This window comes from Cupressus sempervirens, chromosome 6 (assembly GCF_028749045.1).
Source record: "Cupressus sempervirens isolate cs-2001-9-10 chromosome 6, ASM2874904v1, whole genome shotgun sequence".
NCBI lineage: Eukaryota > Viridiplantae > Streptophyta > Pinopsida > Cupressales > Cupressaceae > Cupressus > Cupressus sempervirens.
The window spans coordinates 488,019,067-488,038,780 of record NC_143123.1 but is presented as its reverse complement, the minus strand read 5'-3'; the positions used below and the strand labels follow the sequence as shown (position 1 = coordinate 488,038,780).

The window sequence follows — 19,714 nt, the reverse complement described above, 5'->3', positions numbered from 1 at the left end:
CTGTAGTCCAATTGTTGAATTGACTAATTATACAAGGAATGAGTTACGGTATTGTGGATCACTATTCTATCAAGCTTTATTGAACCTTGTCTTTTTCGATCTTCACTCCCAAGTGTAACAATCCTCAATAGAAATATGTTGGTGTTTAAAGGAAAAGAATAAGAAGCATGTAGGATTTAACAAATCAATAAGCTTGAATAACAAAGTGTAAGAGGTCTATGGATCATAGCTAGCCTAAACGTAACAAAAGAATCAAGCTAGAAATTTCCAAATCCCACCAAATATCTGCAAGACGAATATAGCAATTGAATACAACTGGAAGTGTACTCAAGACAGACTAACTCAAAACAAATGCCAAGAACAAATTTATTTGAGCTTATTTCAAAACATGAACACTTGTTCCCTCCAATTTTACAAAACCAGAGAGTACTGTAAAAAAATTTGGAGCAATGAGAATAGAGTTCGAGCTAGATGTAAAGCTTCCCAGGATGAAAACAAATTGTTTGAGTTCTCAAGACATGGGAAGGTAGAGGATAAAGCAACTGAATGCCCAAAACCAGAATTGTTTTTCCATGGAAAAATTATACAATCTAAACTTGATCTATATCTAATGCCATGACTTTAACATTTATCCAGTTAATGAAGACAATAATTAATTGATTTCAGTTCTGATTTTATTCATTCAATTGAATTGGTCAATTTTGTGGAATGGTTAATGTTTGGTTATAATGATTATTGTTTACTGAATAGATTCAAAATTAATAGTCAAACATTGATTTTTTGTTAATTTGTCAAATGGGCATCAATTAGCAATAATTTATGCTAGACATACTCGATACTGCTGAGTATGCTAAACATACTCGATACTGCTTAGGTACCTAAATCAAAATTTTGAGATTTTGCAAGTCAACCAAGTTGTACAATGGAGAAAGGCTTGTTCTGGAAGTCTTCCTACAAAGTATTGAAGGAATGCTAATCATAACAGGATTTATAAGAAATAGATACGCTCCTATAAGAAACATATCATCTATATTATAAATGTCTTGCCTAAACCCAGATCAGCCTTCAGGTAAGTAGATTTTTGCAGGTTTCCCACCTGCAATAGTAGTTGGCTGGAATTAGTCAACATGATAGATATTAGTAGTGAACAACACAACTTGAATGCCCTACCCATTGATTTGCCACAAGTTAAAATACCTTAGTCAATAGAAAACACATCCTTGGGTAACACTTTTAATAATCCTCCACACAAAAAAACTTTAGGGGCATGGAACAATAGAGACACTTAAGATACCTATATTTTTTATGAGGCTCATGTTGGGGTGCATGTCCCAGAACCCAAGAGATGGCACGGTCAAAATTGTATCCATAAAGAGAGATAAACTTATAAATAAATGGGGAAAAATCAGCACTGAATTTGTGCACCATAAGATCAATTTGTTCAAGGATTTCCAAAGAAATTCATCAAATTAATATCTGAAACCAAACAGAATAAATAAAACACTTGAAAATAGTCAAAGTATTTCAATAATATTTAACCAATCTAAGAAGTAAAACACAACAGAATAACAGCAATTAACTGCAAACCAAAATTTAAACTAGGCCAAAGAAAAGACTGAAGCAATATAGACGAGGCCTAAAACTAAGGACACAATCCCAAAAAATAATTAAGTTAAAAAGTTCTATTTTACATTGTTTTGTATGCTCCGCATATATGCTGCATATTAATAAAAATCACAAAGTCTTTGGTATATTGATAATAAAAAAAGTCCATATGAACAAGGATTATGAAAACTCATTTGACTTGTAATTAGATTTTCCCTGTGCAACTTGAAATAATAAACGAGTCACCTATTAAACTCCAAAGAATCAATAAAGCTTGATAAATTTACAATAAATGATTTTTCAATTATGAGGCTTAATAGTTATGATACAAGCAACTGGCCTTAGCAAGCAAATATTCAAATGTGCACTCCACATTTCTTCCTACTAGTTGCAGCAAGAATTGTTTTTCCTCACATCTCATGTTTGCATTTTTTGAAAACCCAGTTAACTGAACAGGAGCAACATAATTTAGAAAACTCCCAAGAACATTTCTAATGACCTCTCCATATAAAAAGCATAAATCCACAATTCATGTTTAAATTAAGGAACATTCCATACCTTATATGTACTTACAAGATTCATATCTGTGGAAGCCTGCCTGATTCAAGTCCAAAGTACAAGTTAAGTCCATTTAGAATTATCTTGCAAACACATTGAGCACGAACAAGGCATTGACTACCATATTCTAATACTTTTCTATACCTTTTAAGCACAAAAACCTTCCACTCACAAGCGTCGTGAATATCCAGAACCTCTACAGTTCTTGCAAAGTATAAGACCTGTAATATTCACAATGTAAAATATGTTGAGAAAAATCCATCATAACTATTCCCAAAAAAAGGTTTCAATGAGCTGGAAAACTTGTCAGCTTGTCACTTAAATCACTGCAATCACAATTCTTCAATGGAAAGGTCATCAAAACAACCAAAAGAATAACCACTACATTAATGTCAAGTTATACATGCTTTAACTAATATTTACAGGAAGCAAGAAGCTTCCAAGAATTATTCAAAACGTGGAGTCAAAATCAAATATTATTGCAAAGATCATTGAACCACTGCCTCTTGGCACCGACTCAATCTTTTTCTGACCCATTTATGTAGAGATTTCTTTGTGATTCCTTGGTGAAATTATTTGTTCCACTAAGTAGAATAGGATGCATTTGTACAAAGAATAAATAAATTTATCCCTTTCTTTTGTATAATTGTATGCATTGCAGATACAAATCTGCACATAAACACAGATACCAAACACTGATTTTCAAAACTGAGCCTAAGGGCCACTACTACTGTTCAGTGATGAAAGGTTAAGAACAAAATCAAATGCGAACAAATTACGTTATTATAGTACAATTTTTCTCATTGATTGATATTTTTAGGTGATAACAAACATGCAACCTAGCATAGGTCTGCAAAAACTCACAAGCATTCATAAACTGGCAAGGGAATAAGGCATTATAAATGACAATCTGTTATAAAAAGCTTGAATACCTCGATTGATGATTTATCTTGCAGATAGAAAGCATGCTTGAATAAAATCAAGTCACATCATGAAGCTTTTACTTGAACAAATTTGTACAAAAAAGGGTTCTATTAAGAGAATTAAAATTACAATAAAAGAAAGGAAATGCCAATGAACTATTAGTGTTTTAATTTACGCTTTGTGATGCAGCATAAAAATGGAATAGATGTGTGGTAGTAGTTAGAACCATTTAAATTACAAGGGGAGGCTTGCTATAAAAATAAAAATAAACTTAAAAAACAATATATACTTGCTGTTGTTTTTCTTGGATTGCTGCAAATGTATTTGCACTGCCATATTGGTATGTGTTTTCCAAATGACAGCGATCTCTTATTTATATTGAGAATAAGCCATGAAGAGACATGTCCCTTTGTTTATTCGTTAATTAGATAATTAATAAAATAACAAGTTTAATCAGATATATATATATATAGATATATATATATATATATATATATATATATATATATATATATATATCATTATTATATTAATTTCTCTCATATAACAATAAACTTATATCTCAAATATAATGAACACATGTATAGATTACATCTCATATATAATTATATATAAGTTTATCTGACAAAAGCTATTAGATATCAACACTCCCTCTTTGCTAGGGAGGATAAACTAATAAAGGATGCTCCCCTTAATACCACAAAACAAAACAGAAAAAGAGAAACAACACAATTTGAGAGAACAAAATATGGGCTTCTTATTATTGCAAATGCAAAATTACAAATTACAATATGCAAACCCAAATGGATGTCTTCCTTACAATAGTCTGTAAGATAAAGCTGTAACTATCACCTAGAACCACCTAGACATCACTAAGGACCTTACTTATACAGCCAATTTTTCACCGCCCGGGAAGGTTCTAGACATTAACCCTAGCCCTTGAGGCTGACAAAACACCAATTAAAAATTATTTACTAATTTATTACATAGGGTTGACCCTAATTATGTTTCAAGGTACCCCAACTTCCGAAGGCCATAACTTTCAAATTGTAAATCCGATTTTCAACTATAAGTACTTTTCAAAAGCGTCAACTCCTGAACTACACCACATGACAAGCGCAAGCACCAATCAACCCAGGTGAAACCTCGTTCTAGAGCCTCTAAAGCCTTCAAATCTAAGCTCATAGATTTCGTACCCAAAAACCTTAATAACTTTTGCAATTCATATGGTATGACAATGCAACTCCACTAGCAGACTAATATGAATAAGATAAACCTCCACCTGTGAAATTAGAACATTCTAAGATCATAAGACCCACTTACTAAAACTAATAAGTTTCCATAATTAGTAACTTTGTACTGAAATAGCCCTTATTGAAAATGACAAAGCAGAAAAAAATCGAGTGGTGCAAGATTGCCCTTACACTCAAGATGCTCTTGCATCAGACACCCAAGGTAATTTGATAAGTGCCCTTGTCACATCTCAGGTAGTCAGAGGAAAACTAAGGCAGATAACCTCCTCCCTTGTCAACCATGATGACCCTCAACAAGTAATCATTTCCACTTGACCAAATATTCTTCATATTCCTTGTTCCTTGTACTTCTACCAACTCAATTGTCCAATATGTTCTCAATCTCCTTTGTAGTTGAAGTAGCTGATCGAATACTCCATTGCACTTCTGTGATTGCATCACCATCACCTCCTTCATGATACTTTGTCAGATCTAAAATGTTAAATACAGGTGAAATATTCAGTTCAACACGCAAACTCTACTTCATAGGCATTTTCAGAATCATGTCTTTTCATTATCTTGCATGGTCCAAACTTCTTCATTTTCAGCTTATTATATGTACCCACTAAAAATCTCTCTTTCCTCAAATGAATCATGACTTCATCTCCAATATAAAATTCCTTATACCTCTTTTTCTCATCTATCTTAGTCTTATATTGTGTATTCATCCTTGTAATGTGCTTCCTCACCTTCTCATGGATGTTCTTCAAATGCTCAACAAAATCCTCTGCTTCAGCACTACTAATCTCTAATTTATCCAACTACCTCAATTCAAAAGCATTTCTGGGGACTACTCTCATATACAATCTGGAATGGTGATTTACCAGTACTCTTGTTGACGGAATTATTGTATGCAAATTTTGTCTGTGGTAGAATCAGATCCCATCCTTTAGGCGTATCTCCAACCAAACATCTCAACAAGTTTCCCAAACTCCTATTTACAACCTCTATCTGTGCATAAGTCTATGGATGTTGTGATGAACTGAATTTCAAATCTGACTTCAATTTCTTCCACAATGTATGCTAGAAATACCCAACAAACTTGGTAACTCGATCAGAAACTTTGCTCTTTGGCAAACCATGTTGTAGTCTCACTTCTCTGAAAAATAACTCTGCTACATGCACAACAACACTAGTCTTCTTGCAAGGAATGAAATGCATATCCTTTGAAAACCTATCAACCACCACAAATATAGAATCGTGGCCTTGCTAAGTCCTTGGCAAACCAAGAACAAAATCCATGCTAAAATCTTCTCACGGCTTCTCTAGTATAGGTAAAGGCTAATACAACCCCATATTCTACTTCACTCATTCTGCCATCTAACATATTTTGCAACTTTGTACAAACTTCTTAATATCTTGTTGCAACTGTGGCTAATAATAATTCTCAACAACCTAAGCAATGGTTTTATCTCTACCAAAATGTCCAGCTAATCATCCACTATGTTTTTCTTTGATGAGATTCTCTCTCATAGAACTTCTTGGGATGCACAACTGACTTCCTTTGAACAACATGCCATCTTGGATTATGAAATCCAACCACTTCGTCTTGTCAAGTGTAATAGGTTATGTACAAACCTTCCATGTTTCACCAAAATCAGTATCCTCCAAATACAAATTCTTGAATTCCTTGAACCCAACCACCTCAATCTGCATCTTTGTCAGCAAAAGTTGTCTCCTACTAAGAGTGCCTGCAACTCTGTTAGACTAACCACTCCTGTGTTTCAAACAAAATGTATAACTCTACAAAAACTCTAACCCATTTTAAGTGCCTTTGGTTTAATTTTCCTTGACTATTCAAATATTGCAAAGCTTGATGATCAGTATACAAAACAAACTCCTTAGGAAGAAGCTAGCTCCTATGGTAGTACCACTAGCACCACAGTCAACTTGAAACACCTTTTTAAAATTTTGAAGTGCTAAAATAGGCTGCTCTATAACTTTTTGTTTCAACAGATTAAAACTCTTATCTTCTCTTACAATCCACTTAAATTCTTTTCTATCTCCTCTCATTATTTTAGTCAAGGGTCCACAAATACTACTAAAACCTCTGATAAACTTTCTATAAAAACTAGTCAGTCCATGAAAAGATCTTACCTGTGTAGTATTCCTTGGAGTAGGCCATTCAAGGATAGCCTTCACTTTCTCAGGGTCCATTTTTAGATCTTTTGCTGAAACTACAAATCCTAGGTACACCAACTCCTTCACAATACTACACTTCTTCAAATTTATCAACAATTTTGCTTCCCTCAACTCATCAAACACCTTACGAATGTGCATCAAATGCTCCTCTAGCGTCTTACTAAAGATCAAAATATCATCTAGGTAAACAATAACAAACTTACCCAAGAAATCATTCAGTACCTCATTCATGAGCGGCATGAACGTGCTCGATGTATTGGTTAGCCCAAAAGGCATGACTAACCACTCATACAATCCTTCCCTTGTCTTGAAGGCAGTCTTCCATTCATCCTCTCCTTATTTGAATTTGATGATATCCTCTCTTCAAATCTATCTTTGTGAAATACATAGCTCCACTCAAACAATCCATACTATTGTTCATCCTTGGCGATAGAATTTTGTACTTCATTGTAATCTTGTTGATACCTCGAGAATCTATACACATCCTTCATTCTCCATTCTTTGATGCTAATACTGCTGGTACAGCACACGGACTCAGACTCTCTTGAATCAACCCCTTCTGCAACAACTCATGCACTTGTCTATTAAACTCTTCACTTTTTTTGGTCTCATTTTCTGTGCTGCCTTGATTAACAAAATGGCTCCCAAAATCAAGTCCATCTGGTGATTGATCTTCCTTACTAATGGTAATTCATCTAGTACATTATCAATTACAATGTCTGGAAACTCTTCCAACAAATCTACAACTTCTACAAGTACCTCCACTACTTCTTTCCCATCTTTTGGAATTACAGGAAAACACATGCTCATGCTCATGCCTCAACCCTCTAGGAACTTCATTCCATCAACAAAACATACTCTAGCAGCACTACATACATTTTTATCTATATCCTTCAATGGCTTCAACTTATGTTTCACTCCATCCTTTATCAGAGTGTAGGTATTTGCACACCCATTATGTACAGCATGCCTGCCAAACTACCACGGCCTACCCAGCAACATGTGACATGTCCATAGGTATGATATTACATAGCACCTCATCCTGGTAGCTTCCAATCTTGAACTTTACTAGGCACTGCCCATTGACTATGACCTTGTGGTCATCCTGCACCCAAGAAATACAGTATGAACGTGGGAATTTCTGCCTCTTCAACTTTAACTTTGTGACCATATTTTCTAATACCAAATTGTTGGTACTTCAATCATCAATGATCACATCACAACACTTATCTTCACATTTGCACCTTGTGTGAAACAAGCTTCTCCTCTTATTAGGTTCATTTTCACCACTCAGTGGGATTCTTTTGTTAACTAGGACTTCTCCTCTTTCAACATCTCTAGAATGTGATGATTTGGCATCTTCATCAACATGTACAGCTCTAATGTGGCCTTCAATTCTCCTATATGTCCTTCCTTGGCACTGGGGACATTCAAAGGCCCTATGCCCTTCTTCTCCATAGTCAAAACAAGTTCCACAAAAACCTCCTCTATTGGACCCTTGCCCTCTTCCTTGTCCTCTCTGATCTCTATTATTCTGATCATGGAAACGATTGGAATTGTTTCCTCTAGTTATGTCCACTACTACTAGCCTTGTCGTTCTTCTTTTAATCATCATTTCAACCTCCATAAGACCATCTGCCAGATCTTCAACCATGACCTCTTTTGCTATTCTTGTTATTAAACTTCTTGTTCAATTTTCCTCAACTCTTAGGAAAAACTGGTATGCCTCTTCAATACTTTTCATTCGAACCAGACTCAATTCCTCCTAAATACTTGGCCTTGACCCATTAAGATAATGAACAACTTTCTCCTTGTTAGCTTTTGCATGGCCAGTTCTAATGAGAACTCGGTAGAATTATACTGTATACTCCACATAATCTTCCCGCTTTCTTATACCCTTGCATTTTCTTCAGCAAACCAAGCTCATAATCCACGAGAATAAATATCCCATCTTGTGATTTTATCCTTCCCTTTTCTATTTCACTCCAATTGGATCTCCTACTACCAAATCTTCACATGAACCTTCAATGTGGCCTTCGCAAAGTTGACCCTATCCACATCTTTAATATCTTCATACTCAAAGTATTCTTCTAATTCATTGATCCAATCGATCAATTCCTTCGGGTTAAGATTTCCCAAAAAAGTGCGAACCTCAAACTTAGGTCTTTTTCCAATCTTAGAACTGGCCCTAAAAAGCCTCTCTTCCTCTGAGTTCAAAATTGCCTCTTCTTTGGCATTTTCTTCTTCTTCTTCTCCTTGACCCTCACTTTCATCTACAACAAGATTTATTCCTCTACGCATTTTTTCTTCCAATGCTTGCATTTGTTTTTGGAGGGCTCTAAAACCCTCAAGTGTAACACCTACGGCTCTTCCACCACGCTCTCTTCGTGGAGGCATTTTCACGTTTTCGTTGAAACCTTAGTGAAAATTGCCTCACAATCAATGATCTATGTACACTCAACCCAAACCAAGGTCCTAGTGCAAACTACCTCACAATCAACAATTTGTTTACACACTCTGCAAGAACTCCTTCTTTAATACCAATTGATCAGGGATGCTCCCCTTAATACCACAACACACAACAAAAACAGAGAAACAACACAATTTGAGAGAACAAAATATGAGCTTCTTATTATCGCTGCAAATGTGGAATTAAATATTACAATATGCAAACCCAAATAAGTGCCTTACAACAGTCTGTAAGACAAAGCTACGACTATCATCCAGAACAACCTAAACATCACTACGGGCCTCATTTATATAAGTATTTTTCTACCGCCCGAAAAGATTCTAGACATTAACCCTAGCCCTTGAGGTCGACAAAACACCAATTAAATATTATATCCTAATTTATTACATAAGGTCAGCCCTAGTTATGTTTTAGGTACCCCAACTCTCGGAGGCCATAGCTTTCAAACCGTATATCCGACTTTCAACTATAAGTACTTTCAAAATTGTCAGCTCCTAAAATACAATGCCTGACAAGCCCAAGCACCAATCAGCCCAAGCATGACCTCGTTTTGGAGCCTCTAAGACCCTCAAATCTCAGCTCAAAGGTTTCTTACACAAAAACCTTAATAACTTTTGCAATACGTATGGTATGACAATACAACTCCACTAGCAAACTGATATGACTAAGATGAATCTCCACTTGTGAAATCAAAACATTCCAAAATCGTATGACCCACTTACTAAAAATAGTAAATTTTCATAAATGGTAACTCTATACTAAAATAGCCCTTATTGAAAATGACAAAGCAGAAATATTTTTGGGTGATGCAAGATTGCCCTTATACCTAGGATACTCTTGCATCATAAACACGAGAATATTACACCATTGGTAATATTGGGAATGGAAAATTTTAAGGATATCTTTGATCAAAAGATATCCACCATTTTGATATCATGAGTATTAGCCTTCAAGATATTAACATATAATATTCACCAAATTCTTTGAGTTATGGTCTATAGAATATCAACACATGATATTCACTGATTTGAAATCACATGAGTATTGGTCTCTAGAATATCAACATGTGATATTCACCAAATAGTCTGAGTAATGGCCTACAAAATGTCAACATATGATTTTCACCATGTACTCAATAAGGTTTGATATTGTTGAAGTTTGTAGCTGCAACAGAGATCTTTATCTCTAATTTTATGAAATAAAAATGTGTTACAACCGTTATGGTCATCTTCAGCTGAAAGAGATATATGTGATTATATTTAAGTTAATATTATGCAAAAAGATGTGTCATATGTCATGTGAAGAGGCATGTGTATAGAGATGTAAAGTGTTGTATAAGTGGAAATATGAAGGGTCTTATTTTTGGGACTCAAAGAGACCTTCGTGTGAAAGATGAAGAGTCTTATGCAATCTATTTATATGATTGCTTGGTATATTGTAAATCAATCAAGTGAAATCTTTGTATTGAACATTTTTATCAATAAAATAGATATTTTTCTAGTGTGGCTGGGTTTTTCCCTTCAAGTGGAAGGGTTTTCCTAGGATAAATCTATTGTTTCTTTTGTCTTTTGTTTATTTGCTTCTTTGTTGCTGGTTATCTCTATTTTGGGGCTAAAACTTTACATGATATCAAGGTCAAGTTAGATATCAACAATATAGGAAGTTAAAGTCATCGACTATGTGTGATAAACCTATCGTGAGCTAGGCTAGGTATCAATAATATAGGAAGTTAAAGTCAGCAACTATGTGTGATGAACATGTTGTGTTCTCAAAGACTATTTAAGTTCAAGCTAGCAATTATTGTGACTGTGTAAGGAAAGATCTATATGGAATTCGATAGGCTTCACTAGAAAAGATGATTTCAAGTCTATCACTGGGCTGCTCTCCATCCACACCATCCTTCTACTAACCCTGTATATTATGATCTTCTTCTTCTTTTGTGGCAGTTGTTGTTCGATGCAAACTCATTGACCGCACACTTGCAAAATCGAGTATACAAATATAGTCTTATGTTTGCTTAGGTAGACAAGAAGAAATGGATGATTGCTAAAGCAGAGGAGATCCATTTCAAGGAGAGTTGGAGGAGATAGAGACTAAATTAGAAACTGACGATGAATCTAAGTTCAAATTGAAAGCCCCCACAACAAGAAAGGACTCCATTATCATACAGCTTGTTGTCTTCAACGACATCAGATTTAATATGAAGGATTTAGCCAAGTGTACATAGCACATCTTTGTAGGCCTTTGATAGAGTAAGGGAGATTTTAGCTATCGTTCAAGCCATTTTGTAGGCATCAGTTTTAAAGTTACTATTCGTAATTGTCATCCCCTCTCTTATTGATTTCATTTTCATCTCCTATGCAAAATATTATTCAAGTGTCTTGTGTGAGGTAAATTTGTCCACCACATATGTTTACCAAGATGATTCAACACTATTTATGGTGGAATCTAACATTAAATTTGTTGATTGATCTTATTTCTAAATTTAATCTTATTTGGTACGATTTAGTGAGACTGTTCATGTTTTTTCTCTTTATTCTGAAATGCTCAAGTTAAGAGATTTTTTTTTGTTCTATTGAAATTAGTCACTAAAGTTGCATTTGTATTGTTTTTCGTGTGAGCATTTGATGAATATTTGAGATGTGATGCGTACCCACATCAAGGAGGGAATTTGCTCCTACTTGAACTCAATTTACAGGTATATGATTAGCAATCTTTTTCCAGATGTTCTAGATCTCGATTAGAGTCAAGTATGGTATCTTATGACACAGGATCATCCGATAAAGGCGCTTTTGTTGTAGCAGCAAGGTAGCTCGGGTTTGAGTTTTTCAAACGATCACCTGGTTGAAAGGAATTTTTCTCATTATGGTCTTAGATATTTCTCTTGTGGGCCAACTCAATTAACAAAACATAATCAGGTATGAACTTTACGAAGAAAACGCCTAGATTAATTGACGCTTGAGAGAAAGTAAGAGTTATCACAATGAAAACATTGTGTAGGAGGAAAGTCGAACTAATTGCCTATGATATATGCCATTACAAAAGGTACCGGCCATGGTAGCATAAGTTTTTGTCGGCAATGAGAATAGTCGACATAAACTTTGATAAAGATTTCCATGATAAGGATTCCACAAGAAAGTCAAACTAGAGAGGACAACTAGATAAACCTTCGTTAATCAAGTGACAGGGTTCAGAGAGTAAATCAAAAAGCCAAAGAAGTCTTGAATAGTAATGCGAGTTCAAGTTGGAACAACAACCTTGAAAGAACATTTGATGGGATTATAGAAAATGGCAAGAATGGCTTCAGATTGTCTTTTTATTCAAGACTAAGTTTTTCTTAGGTTTCTTATGGGTTGTTTGTGCTCTCAGTCTCTTGAAGCAGAAGTTCATAGAGATGCGTATTCTAGCCCAGACTCTGTATTTTTTGAGCGAATTGGGTCCATCTTCAGATATTGATTTGTCTATCTTCAAGAAGGCGTTTGGGGCTAACGAGGTTGTTGACAAGGAAGCGTAGAAGTTGGTACATGTATTGCAAAGGATAAATTTGATATGGGCTCTTGTAGTCTGTAAACCATTCCATGTGATCCAGGGCGAATCAATTTTATCCTACATATCTTATGATGAATTTGATCGTGCTACTTGACAAATGCTCTGAGATTTTTTAGGAAACTCCCGAGCAAAGTGTGGGTTGGGATGCATATTCCTCCACAGCATTGATAAATGCTTATAGTCAGAATAGGTAGTTCAAGTCCTCTCTTCATCTGCTTTCCAGGATGAAAAGGGAGAGGATAACTCCCAATCCTATCGCATACAATACTATCATAAATACCTATGCCCAAAGTGAATACGAATAGGAAGGTTTGTTGGGCCAATTTGCAGAAATGATGCACAAAGGCATTCAACTAGATATTATTACTTATTATAATTTGTTGGTTGTTTGCGCTAGTTAGGGCTTATTCAATGAGGCTGAGAGATGGAGTTTTCAAACCAAATTTTCTAGACATTACCACATATAATCTGTTATTAGAAGCCTATGTAAAGTCTGGAGGTCATTTCACTTTTCCAAGACATGGTGTGCATGATCTTGCCTGATACCAAATGTCATTTTTTTTTATTAGACTTTTGTATATCTATGAGGCATCAAGCTCTGTTATCTTCTTGAAAAAAAAATTATTCTCATAAGAAATCAAGGTTCAAGTAAGTATTGGTAATCTTGATTTTACTACTATAAATCAGTAGTTAAGTTTATCTTTAATAATGAGTTTTTGTAGACTGGATGCTTTTCTTATACAGCGATTTAAAGGTCATATTTTTCTTTGAGTATTATATTACCTATGTTCATTGATTCTTAGAATCATATATTTTGTATGTTGACTTGACTTTTTGCATAAGCCTGTGATTAGATTGATAGGTTATTTTGGAAGATCCAGTTCTCATTTAGTTTTATGATAACATACTGAGTAATACATTTGTTCTACAAGTTCTATAATAATCATATGAATGTTGGGCTGCATTTTTTATGTGTGTTGAGATCAAACTTCAAAGTGATAAGTATTCTATGATTTTTCTTATCTAACTAGAAAGAGAATATATCTTTGCATTTACCTCTATGATAAGAGGATATTATGAGTTGTAATAAATCCCTCTTGGCTGCAGGGTGCAATGGGATGATGAGAGATTATGCAATGTTGTTTGCAGTCTTGATACTAAATTGGTGGCACTTTATTAAAAGGGGAAGACCATTTTTAGAGAGAGAGAGACTATTCAGCTTCAAAGGGAGATTACATGACAAAGGGAGATGTCCAACCCTTTGCAAGTTTGTGTAATAGTCAGCCATCTTATTGTGGTGATTCAAGCTGTCCCTCCTGAAAGGGAGTCTCTGTTAAGGGAAAATCTCATTAACATCTCAGTTATTCAATACATTCTTCTCTGGGACAAGTTTGAAGTGAAAGTCCTTGTTCTACTGTCTACGAGTCGGCATGGTGGACCACTTTCTGCAAGTAGGCATGGTGAAAATGCATTCTTCTCTATGAGAAGTCAAAAGTGAAATCCCTTGTTTCACCCACAATGAGTAGGTAGGGTGGACCACCCTCTGCGAGTAGGCATGGTGGAAATGTATCCTTCTCTAGGAGAAGTTTTGAGATAAAAGTTTTCACTCTACTCTTTGTGAACTGGCATGGTAAAAGTCATGTGTGACTTCATTCTATGTTCTTATGAAGTAACTATGGTGGGTTATGTTATGCTGAGATAACATATGTATATTTATCATCTTTGGTTGCAGCTATGTGTGCATGCCTAAATATAGATCTCTCTCTTACTAATAGGAAGTTTTGAAGTTTCTAGCTATGATAGAGATCTTTATCTCCAATTTTATGAGATTAAAATATGTTTGTTATGACCATTATGGTCATCTTCAGCTGAAAGAGATCTATGGGATTATATTTAAGTTAATATTATGCAAAAAGAGATGTGTCATATGTCATGTGAAAAGGCATGCATATAGAAATATGAAGTGTTTTATATGTGGAAATAAGAAGGGTCTTATTTTTGTGACTCAAAGAGAGCTTCGTGTGAAAGATGAATAGTCTTATGCAATCTATTTATGTGATTGTTTGGTATATTGTAAATCAATCAAGTAAAAGATTTGTACTAAACATATCTATCGATAAAAGAGATATTTTGCTGATGTGGTTGGGTTTTTCCCTTCAAGTGGAAGGGTTTTCCCAGGATAAATGTATCGTGTCTTTTGTGGTTGTTTATTCGCTTCTTTGTTGCTGATTATCTCTATTTTTGGGCTAAAACTTTAACAGATACCACATCTGATATCATGAGTATTGGCCTCCAAAGTATCAACATCTGATATTCAACAAATACTCTTTCAGCAATGGCCTCCAAGATGTCAAGATGCAAGATATTCACCAAGTATTGTGAATAATGGCCTCTTGAAAATCAAGTTGCATGATATTCACCTAGTACTCTGTATAATGGCCTCCAAAATATCAACTTGCATAACATTCACAATGTAATCAAAATGTTTATAAGGCATGTTCACACGCATTCTCATAATGCATACCATATAAACATCCACCATGCAAAGTATAATCTATCATGATCTACATAGACATCGTAAGATATCTATCATAATAGAAAATCAAGTTATTGTAAGATCGTCGCCTTTCAATAACTTCTAGAAATATAAGTGATAATCATTTGGAAGTCGTCACTTCTTCATGATGTACATAGGGGATAGGCCCATTACGGTCATACAATTACACAAAAGGACTTTTGACCTCCCTCTGAAAATAAATCATCTAAATTCCTCAACCAAAGTTGTCTTTGATGAAGTGTCATACTCCCTTTGAATCTAATGTGGTGAAGATCTTCAAAGATCAACTAAAACATCTCCTCTATCTGCTCCTTCAGACAAATGTGTCAAATTCCCTCTAAACATCAATCTTCTAAACTCCTTTACCTTTGAAGAAGTGACAAACTCCCTCTAAATCTAATATCAATTTTCCTATTTTCTGCAATAACATTCTCCAACGAAAAGATCAAGGCACGTAGCTCTTATTGTATGTATTGAAAATAACAAAAAACAAGAGAGAGAGAAAGAGACTACTATAATACTCAAGGATAATAAATACTTATTTGCAATTCCGCTTCATTTTACCTTTGTCGACAACCATACCCTTTGGTAGTCTTTCCTTTATTTCTAACTCATATTTCTTTCCCTTTATAAGTTGGTTGTTTATTAACTCCCTTCACACCTTTATCAGTCTTGCTTAAGAGACACCTTACACCTTTTATCATTTTTTTCTATGTATTGGTTTTATTTCAATGTACTCATAATTATAAGAGAATGTGTTTAGAAACCCATTTCTTTGTCGAGTCATATCCATATTTGAGGATTCTATTTACTCCAATAATGTAATTTGTGTGGTTATCATACTAGGATAAATGACTTGTCAGTCAAGCACTTATAGCAATGTTGATTCATTCCCATAAAGGTGTCATGTATATGAAAGGTGGTATTTACAAATACCTTTATCCCATAGTCATCATGCATATTGATTTGGTCTACAATGATGTGATATTGATTTGACCATATATTATTCTCTTCACATTTCCTTATTTTCCATTGGCGAATTCCATACTTCACGTTTGGAGTGGATTCGTCCTCTCTATCGTTCCATTTGGTGAATTCCACATAGGTTGGGCTTTTATGTTTCTTTTAACTCCCATACACATCAAATCTCCTTAACTAGGAATACCCAAAGAAACCCAAAAGGAGGATAACCATATTATATCCAATTTGCTAACAAATGAGCATGAAAACAATCTAACATTACAATTATCTTCTACCCGCGACCCTACATACATATATGTTTAGTCACACGATTTCATCTCCACTATCACCAAATTTATTTGGACCCTACCTGAGTTGTCAACTAACCCCAAACATCTCACAACTTCCACAAAGTTTTTCTCATTCACCCAATCTGCAGCCATATTGAGTACCAGCAGACCATTCTAAACACAGTTGCTCCCCACCACCAATTCAACTATCCCAAATATTGAGGGGAAATTAATTAAATGCAAATTCCACCGCTTCAAGCAACAAAGCTAATAGAGGACCAATTGTGAACAATAGATATGAATCCATTTTCTCCCAATGTAAGTGGGTGGTTTGCCTCTTCATTTGTCAATTTATCATATGTTCCTTTCATTTCTTGTATACTCCACATACCCCTCGGGTCATCGTTTTTATATTATTTTATATAAATCTCCTTTGCTTATTGTTTGTTCAATGGGCCTATGATGACGTGTGCTTATTGTTACACATTTTGCAATTTTATTTATTTCTCCTCTCTTTGTATTTTTATTTTCCGTGCTCAATGATATCATCGGTATTGTTACTAGTATGATATGTTTGCTGCCTTTAAACAGCCTCTCTTCACCTTGATTGTTGAATGGGAATATCCACCAATGCATTTTACTTATTTCTTTCATACATTTACAATTTGGCTCCAATATCATGTTGTTTTTCTCAGATTGCTGCAAATGTATTTGCACTACCATATTGGTATGTGTTTTCCAAATGACAAGGATCTCTTATTTATAATAAGAATAAGTCATTGAAGGGACATGTCTATTCGCTAATCAGAATATATTTATTTATTTATTTTTTATTGTCCTGCATTTTGTCACCACAAAATAATAGTACAAAAAGATATCAACTTACTTTCACATTTCTCTAAGTTTAGTTCATCATTTAATTGGCTAACATCAATCAATCAATCAACCCCAATTGGTATAATGAATCTTTTTACTAAAGGCTTTTGTCAAGTCTTTTTCATTTTTCTTTTTAAGCCTATGCTTGATTTTTGAAGCCTTCAATGTCATTTTTCGCGTGTTTTAGTGTGTTTGTTTGCTTTTGGTCTTTTGGTTTTTTTGTTACATCCCAATTTTTGACTTAATTTAAAAATGTCCATATAGCCGTTGAGGTTTCCCACGAAGTCAATTGACAAGTAAAATTAGTTATGATCATGTGAAATGGGAAGATGGTTCATTGTTTCATATGAGGATGACATGTTAGTTAATCGTTATTATTGTCATCTTGGAATCTTGGAAAGATGAAGTAATATGGTGGTTAGTTGTTATGATAATTTATGAATAATAATTTGTTATAATAATTGCAATTATATTGAGAAATATGATATTCTCGTGGAAATTTTCTTTTCTACAAGAGTAGGTTGAAGTGGAGAAGCATTAGCAGAAAGGAATCAGACATGGGGAGCACCACCATCACTGGGCAAATAGGTACGAGTCGTGAACCACTATGGCTAAAGGAAAATGGTTAGACAAGTAAGAGTATGTTGGACGACCATGAGCTAACCTATTAGATTATATATATTATTCAATAATAAAAGAAATCAATAAGCATGAATTGAAATTTGAGCAAGTTTATACCTTTGTAATTGTGTTGTGGGAGCCTCTTGGTGCATAAGCATGTCTTATCATATCAACATCATGATACCTAAATATCTATACTCTAGTGATGACCATTATGTTAGTATTTCATATGTGGATGACATTTACTTTATAGTTCAATATCTGGAGATTGCTATATGACGGTTTATGCGTTATGTACCTTATTTCATGTTATGTATCTAATGGATTATGTTGTTTAGACATCTAGATTCATCTTGGAAATATATTGTGGTACATTAGATTCATTTTGATATATTGTCTATTGTTTTACCTACCTGATGTGAGTACTATGGAAATTTGAGATGTCGTGTTATGGAGCTAATGCATAGGTGGTTTAGTAGATATGTTCTAGATGGATATTTATGCTGATTATACATGTTTCTTTGGCTTTGACATTTATACCATTACATTTGACGGGTTGTGTAAAGTGTGCAAGAATTCTAGCTTCGACAATGACATTGGAGATAGTGATTTGACCATTCGCTTGAGCCAATGTTGCCTCCGATATAGGCAACATATCCTTCTTTTTATAGATTAGATTACCTTTTGGTTTTCAAAGTTAACCCAGTTTTCCTTGTGTTTAGACCAGCCGTCTAGATTTGCTTAGGATCGCTATGTTTATGTCTCTATGGGCTTCTGCTTGATTTAACCTTTTTGGTTTTCGGCCAGTTGGTTGTGGATGGATTTTCCAAGTCTTTTGGATCATTTGGATTTTTAGGATTTTCGGGTTTTAATTAAATAAATATTATTTTTATTTTTTTATTATTTTTTTTTAAATTAATTTATTTATTATTTTATTTTAGTGAGTAGATGGTTTACTCATCTACACAGTTCTGATAGCAGGATCCAACTCATCCGTCTTCAATCACTTATGATTGTTCTAGCGGATTCGTGTGATGGGCTCTGATAAAGTTTCTAATTTTTGGAAATTATATTAAATTACCCCAAATTTTATCCTTTTGGGCGATTTTTGTTCTATAAAGAAAATTTTTACCTTTGTAAAATTCATTCATGCATACTTGGGCGACTTTTATCTTGGCAAACAAATTTGGAGTTTTTTTTGAAACCCTCTTCCCGTGGATTACTATTTTGTTGGATCGGGGAGTTCAGCCTGGTAGAATTCAGCAAGGTATGTTGCATAGTGTTGGCAGTGGGTAGGCCATTGTTTACCGAGCTTCTTGGCAGATTCGACAGCATGCTTGTTTTTCTGTCTCTTTTTTTCAGTTTCTTGGAGTTGCTCGTTCATTTGTGAGGTAGGATTTGTGATTAAAATTCTGTTTTGAAGGTTTTTGTTTCAATTCTTGTTTGATTAGGCTTAGGGTATGTGGATCTATGTCCATACCTATTTTTGTTTAGTGAGTTATCTTGGTTGGGATTCCACATGCATTTTTCCTGTTTTTGAGGGTTTTAAATGCAAGTTTTTGAACAAAAATTCTGATCATTTTTCTGAGTTTTCCTAAAAGTAAAATTTTATTTGATTTCTTCTTGTTTGAGCTTGTTTGCTCAATGGGTTTTCAATCTTAAAGTTTTCAATTAAACTTTGGTTTTGGGTAGAAATTTACTTTGCTGAAATTTTTAGTGTTGTCCAGATTTTAAATGTTTTAAGCACTAGATTGAGTTGGAGTTAGTTAATTGTTTGGTTACTCAATCCACTCTCTTTCATCTTTCTATTTCACCCTTGAGTCTTTGTGTTCTCATCCAACCCCAGTTCTATCTTCATGAGCATGGTGTG

At 34.4% G+C, this 19,714-nt stretch overlaps 1 protein-coding gene across 8 annotated transcripts in view; it reads right to left on the bottom strand.

Moving 5' to 3' along the window:
- Positions 1-699: 699 nt before the first annotated feature.
- Positions 700-19,714, bottom strand: part of LOC149553163 (thylakoid lumenal P17.1 protein) — a 109,114-nt gene continuing 90,099 nt past the window's right edge. The window contains exons 4-6 of one of the 8 annotated variants that reach the window (XR_016353395.1): positions 2,308-2,384; positions 2,164-2,199; positions 700-1,096 (exon numbers count right to left, since the gene is read on the bottom strand). Coding sequence is in view for 4 of the 8 variants with exons in the window: in XM_089789846.1 (XP_089645972.1) it covers positions 2,332-2,384 (53 nt within the window). In the remaining 4 variants the exon portion in view is untranslated. Of the gene's footprint in view, positions 1,097-1,785; positions 2,054-2,163; positions 2,204-2,307; positions 2,385-19,714 lie in introns of those variants that run through there. The other 7 variants (XR_016353397.1, XM_089789846.1, XM_089789848.1 and 4 more) reach the window with 7 other exon arrangements.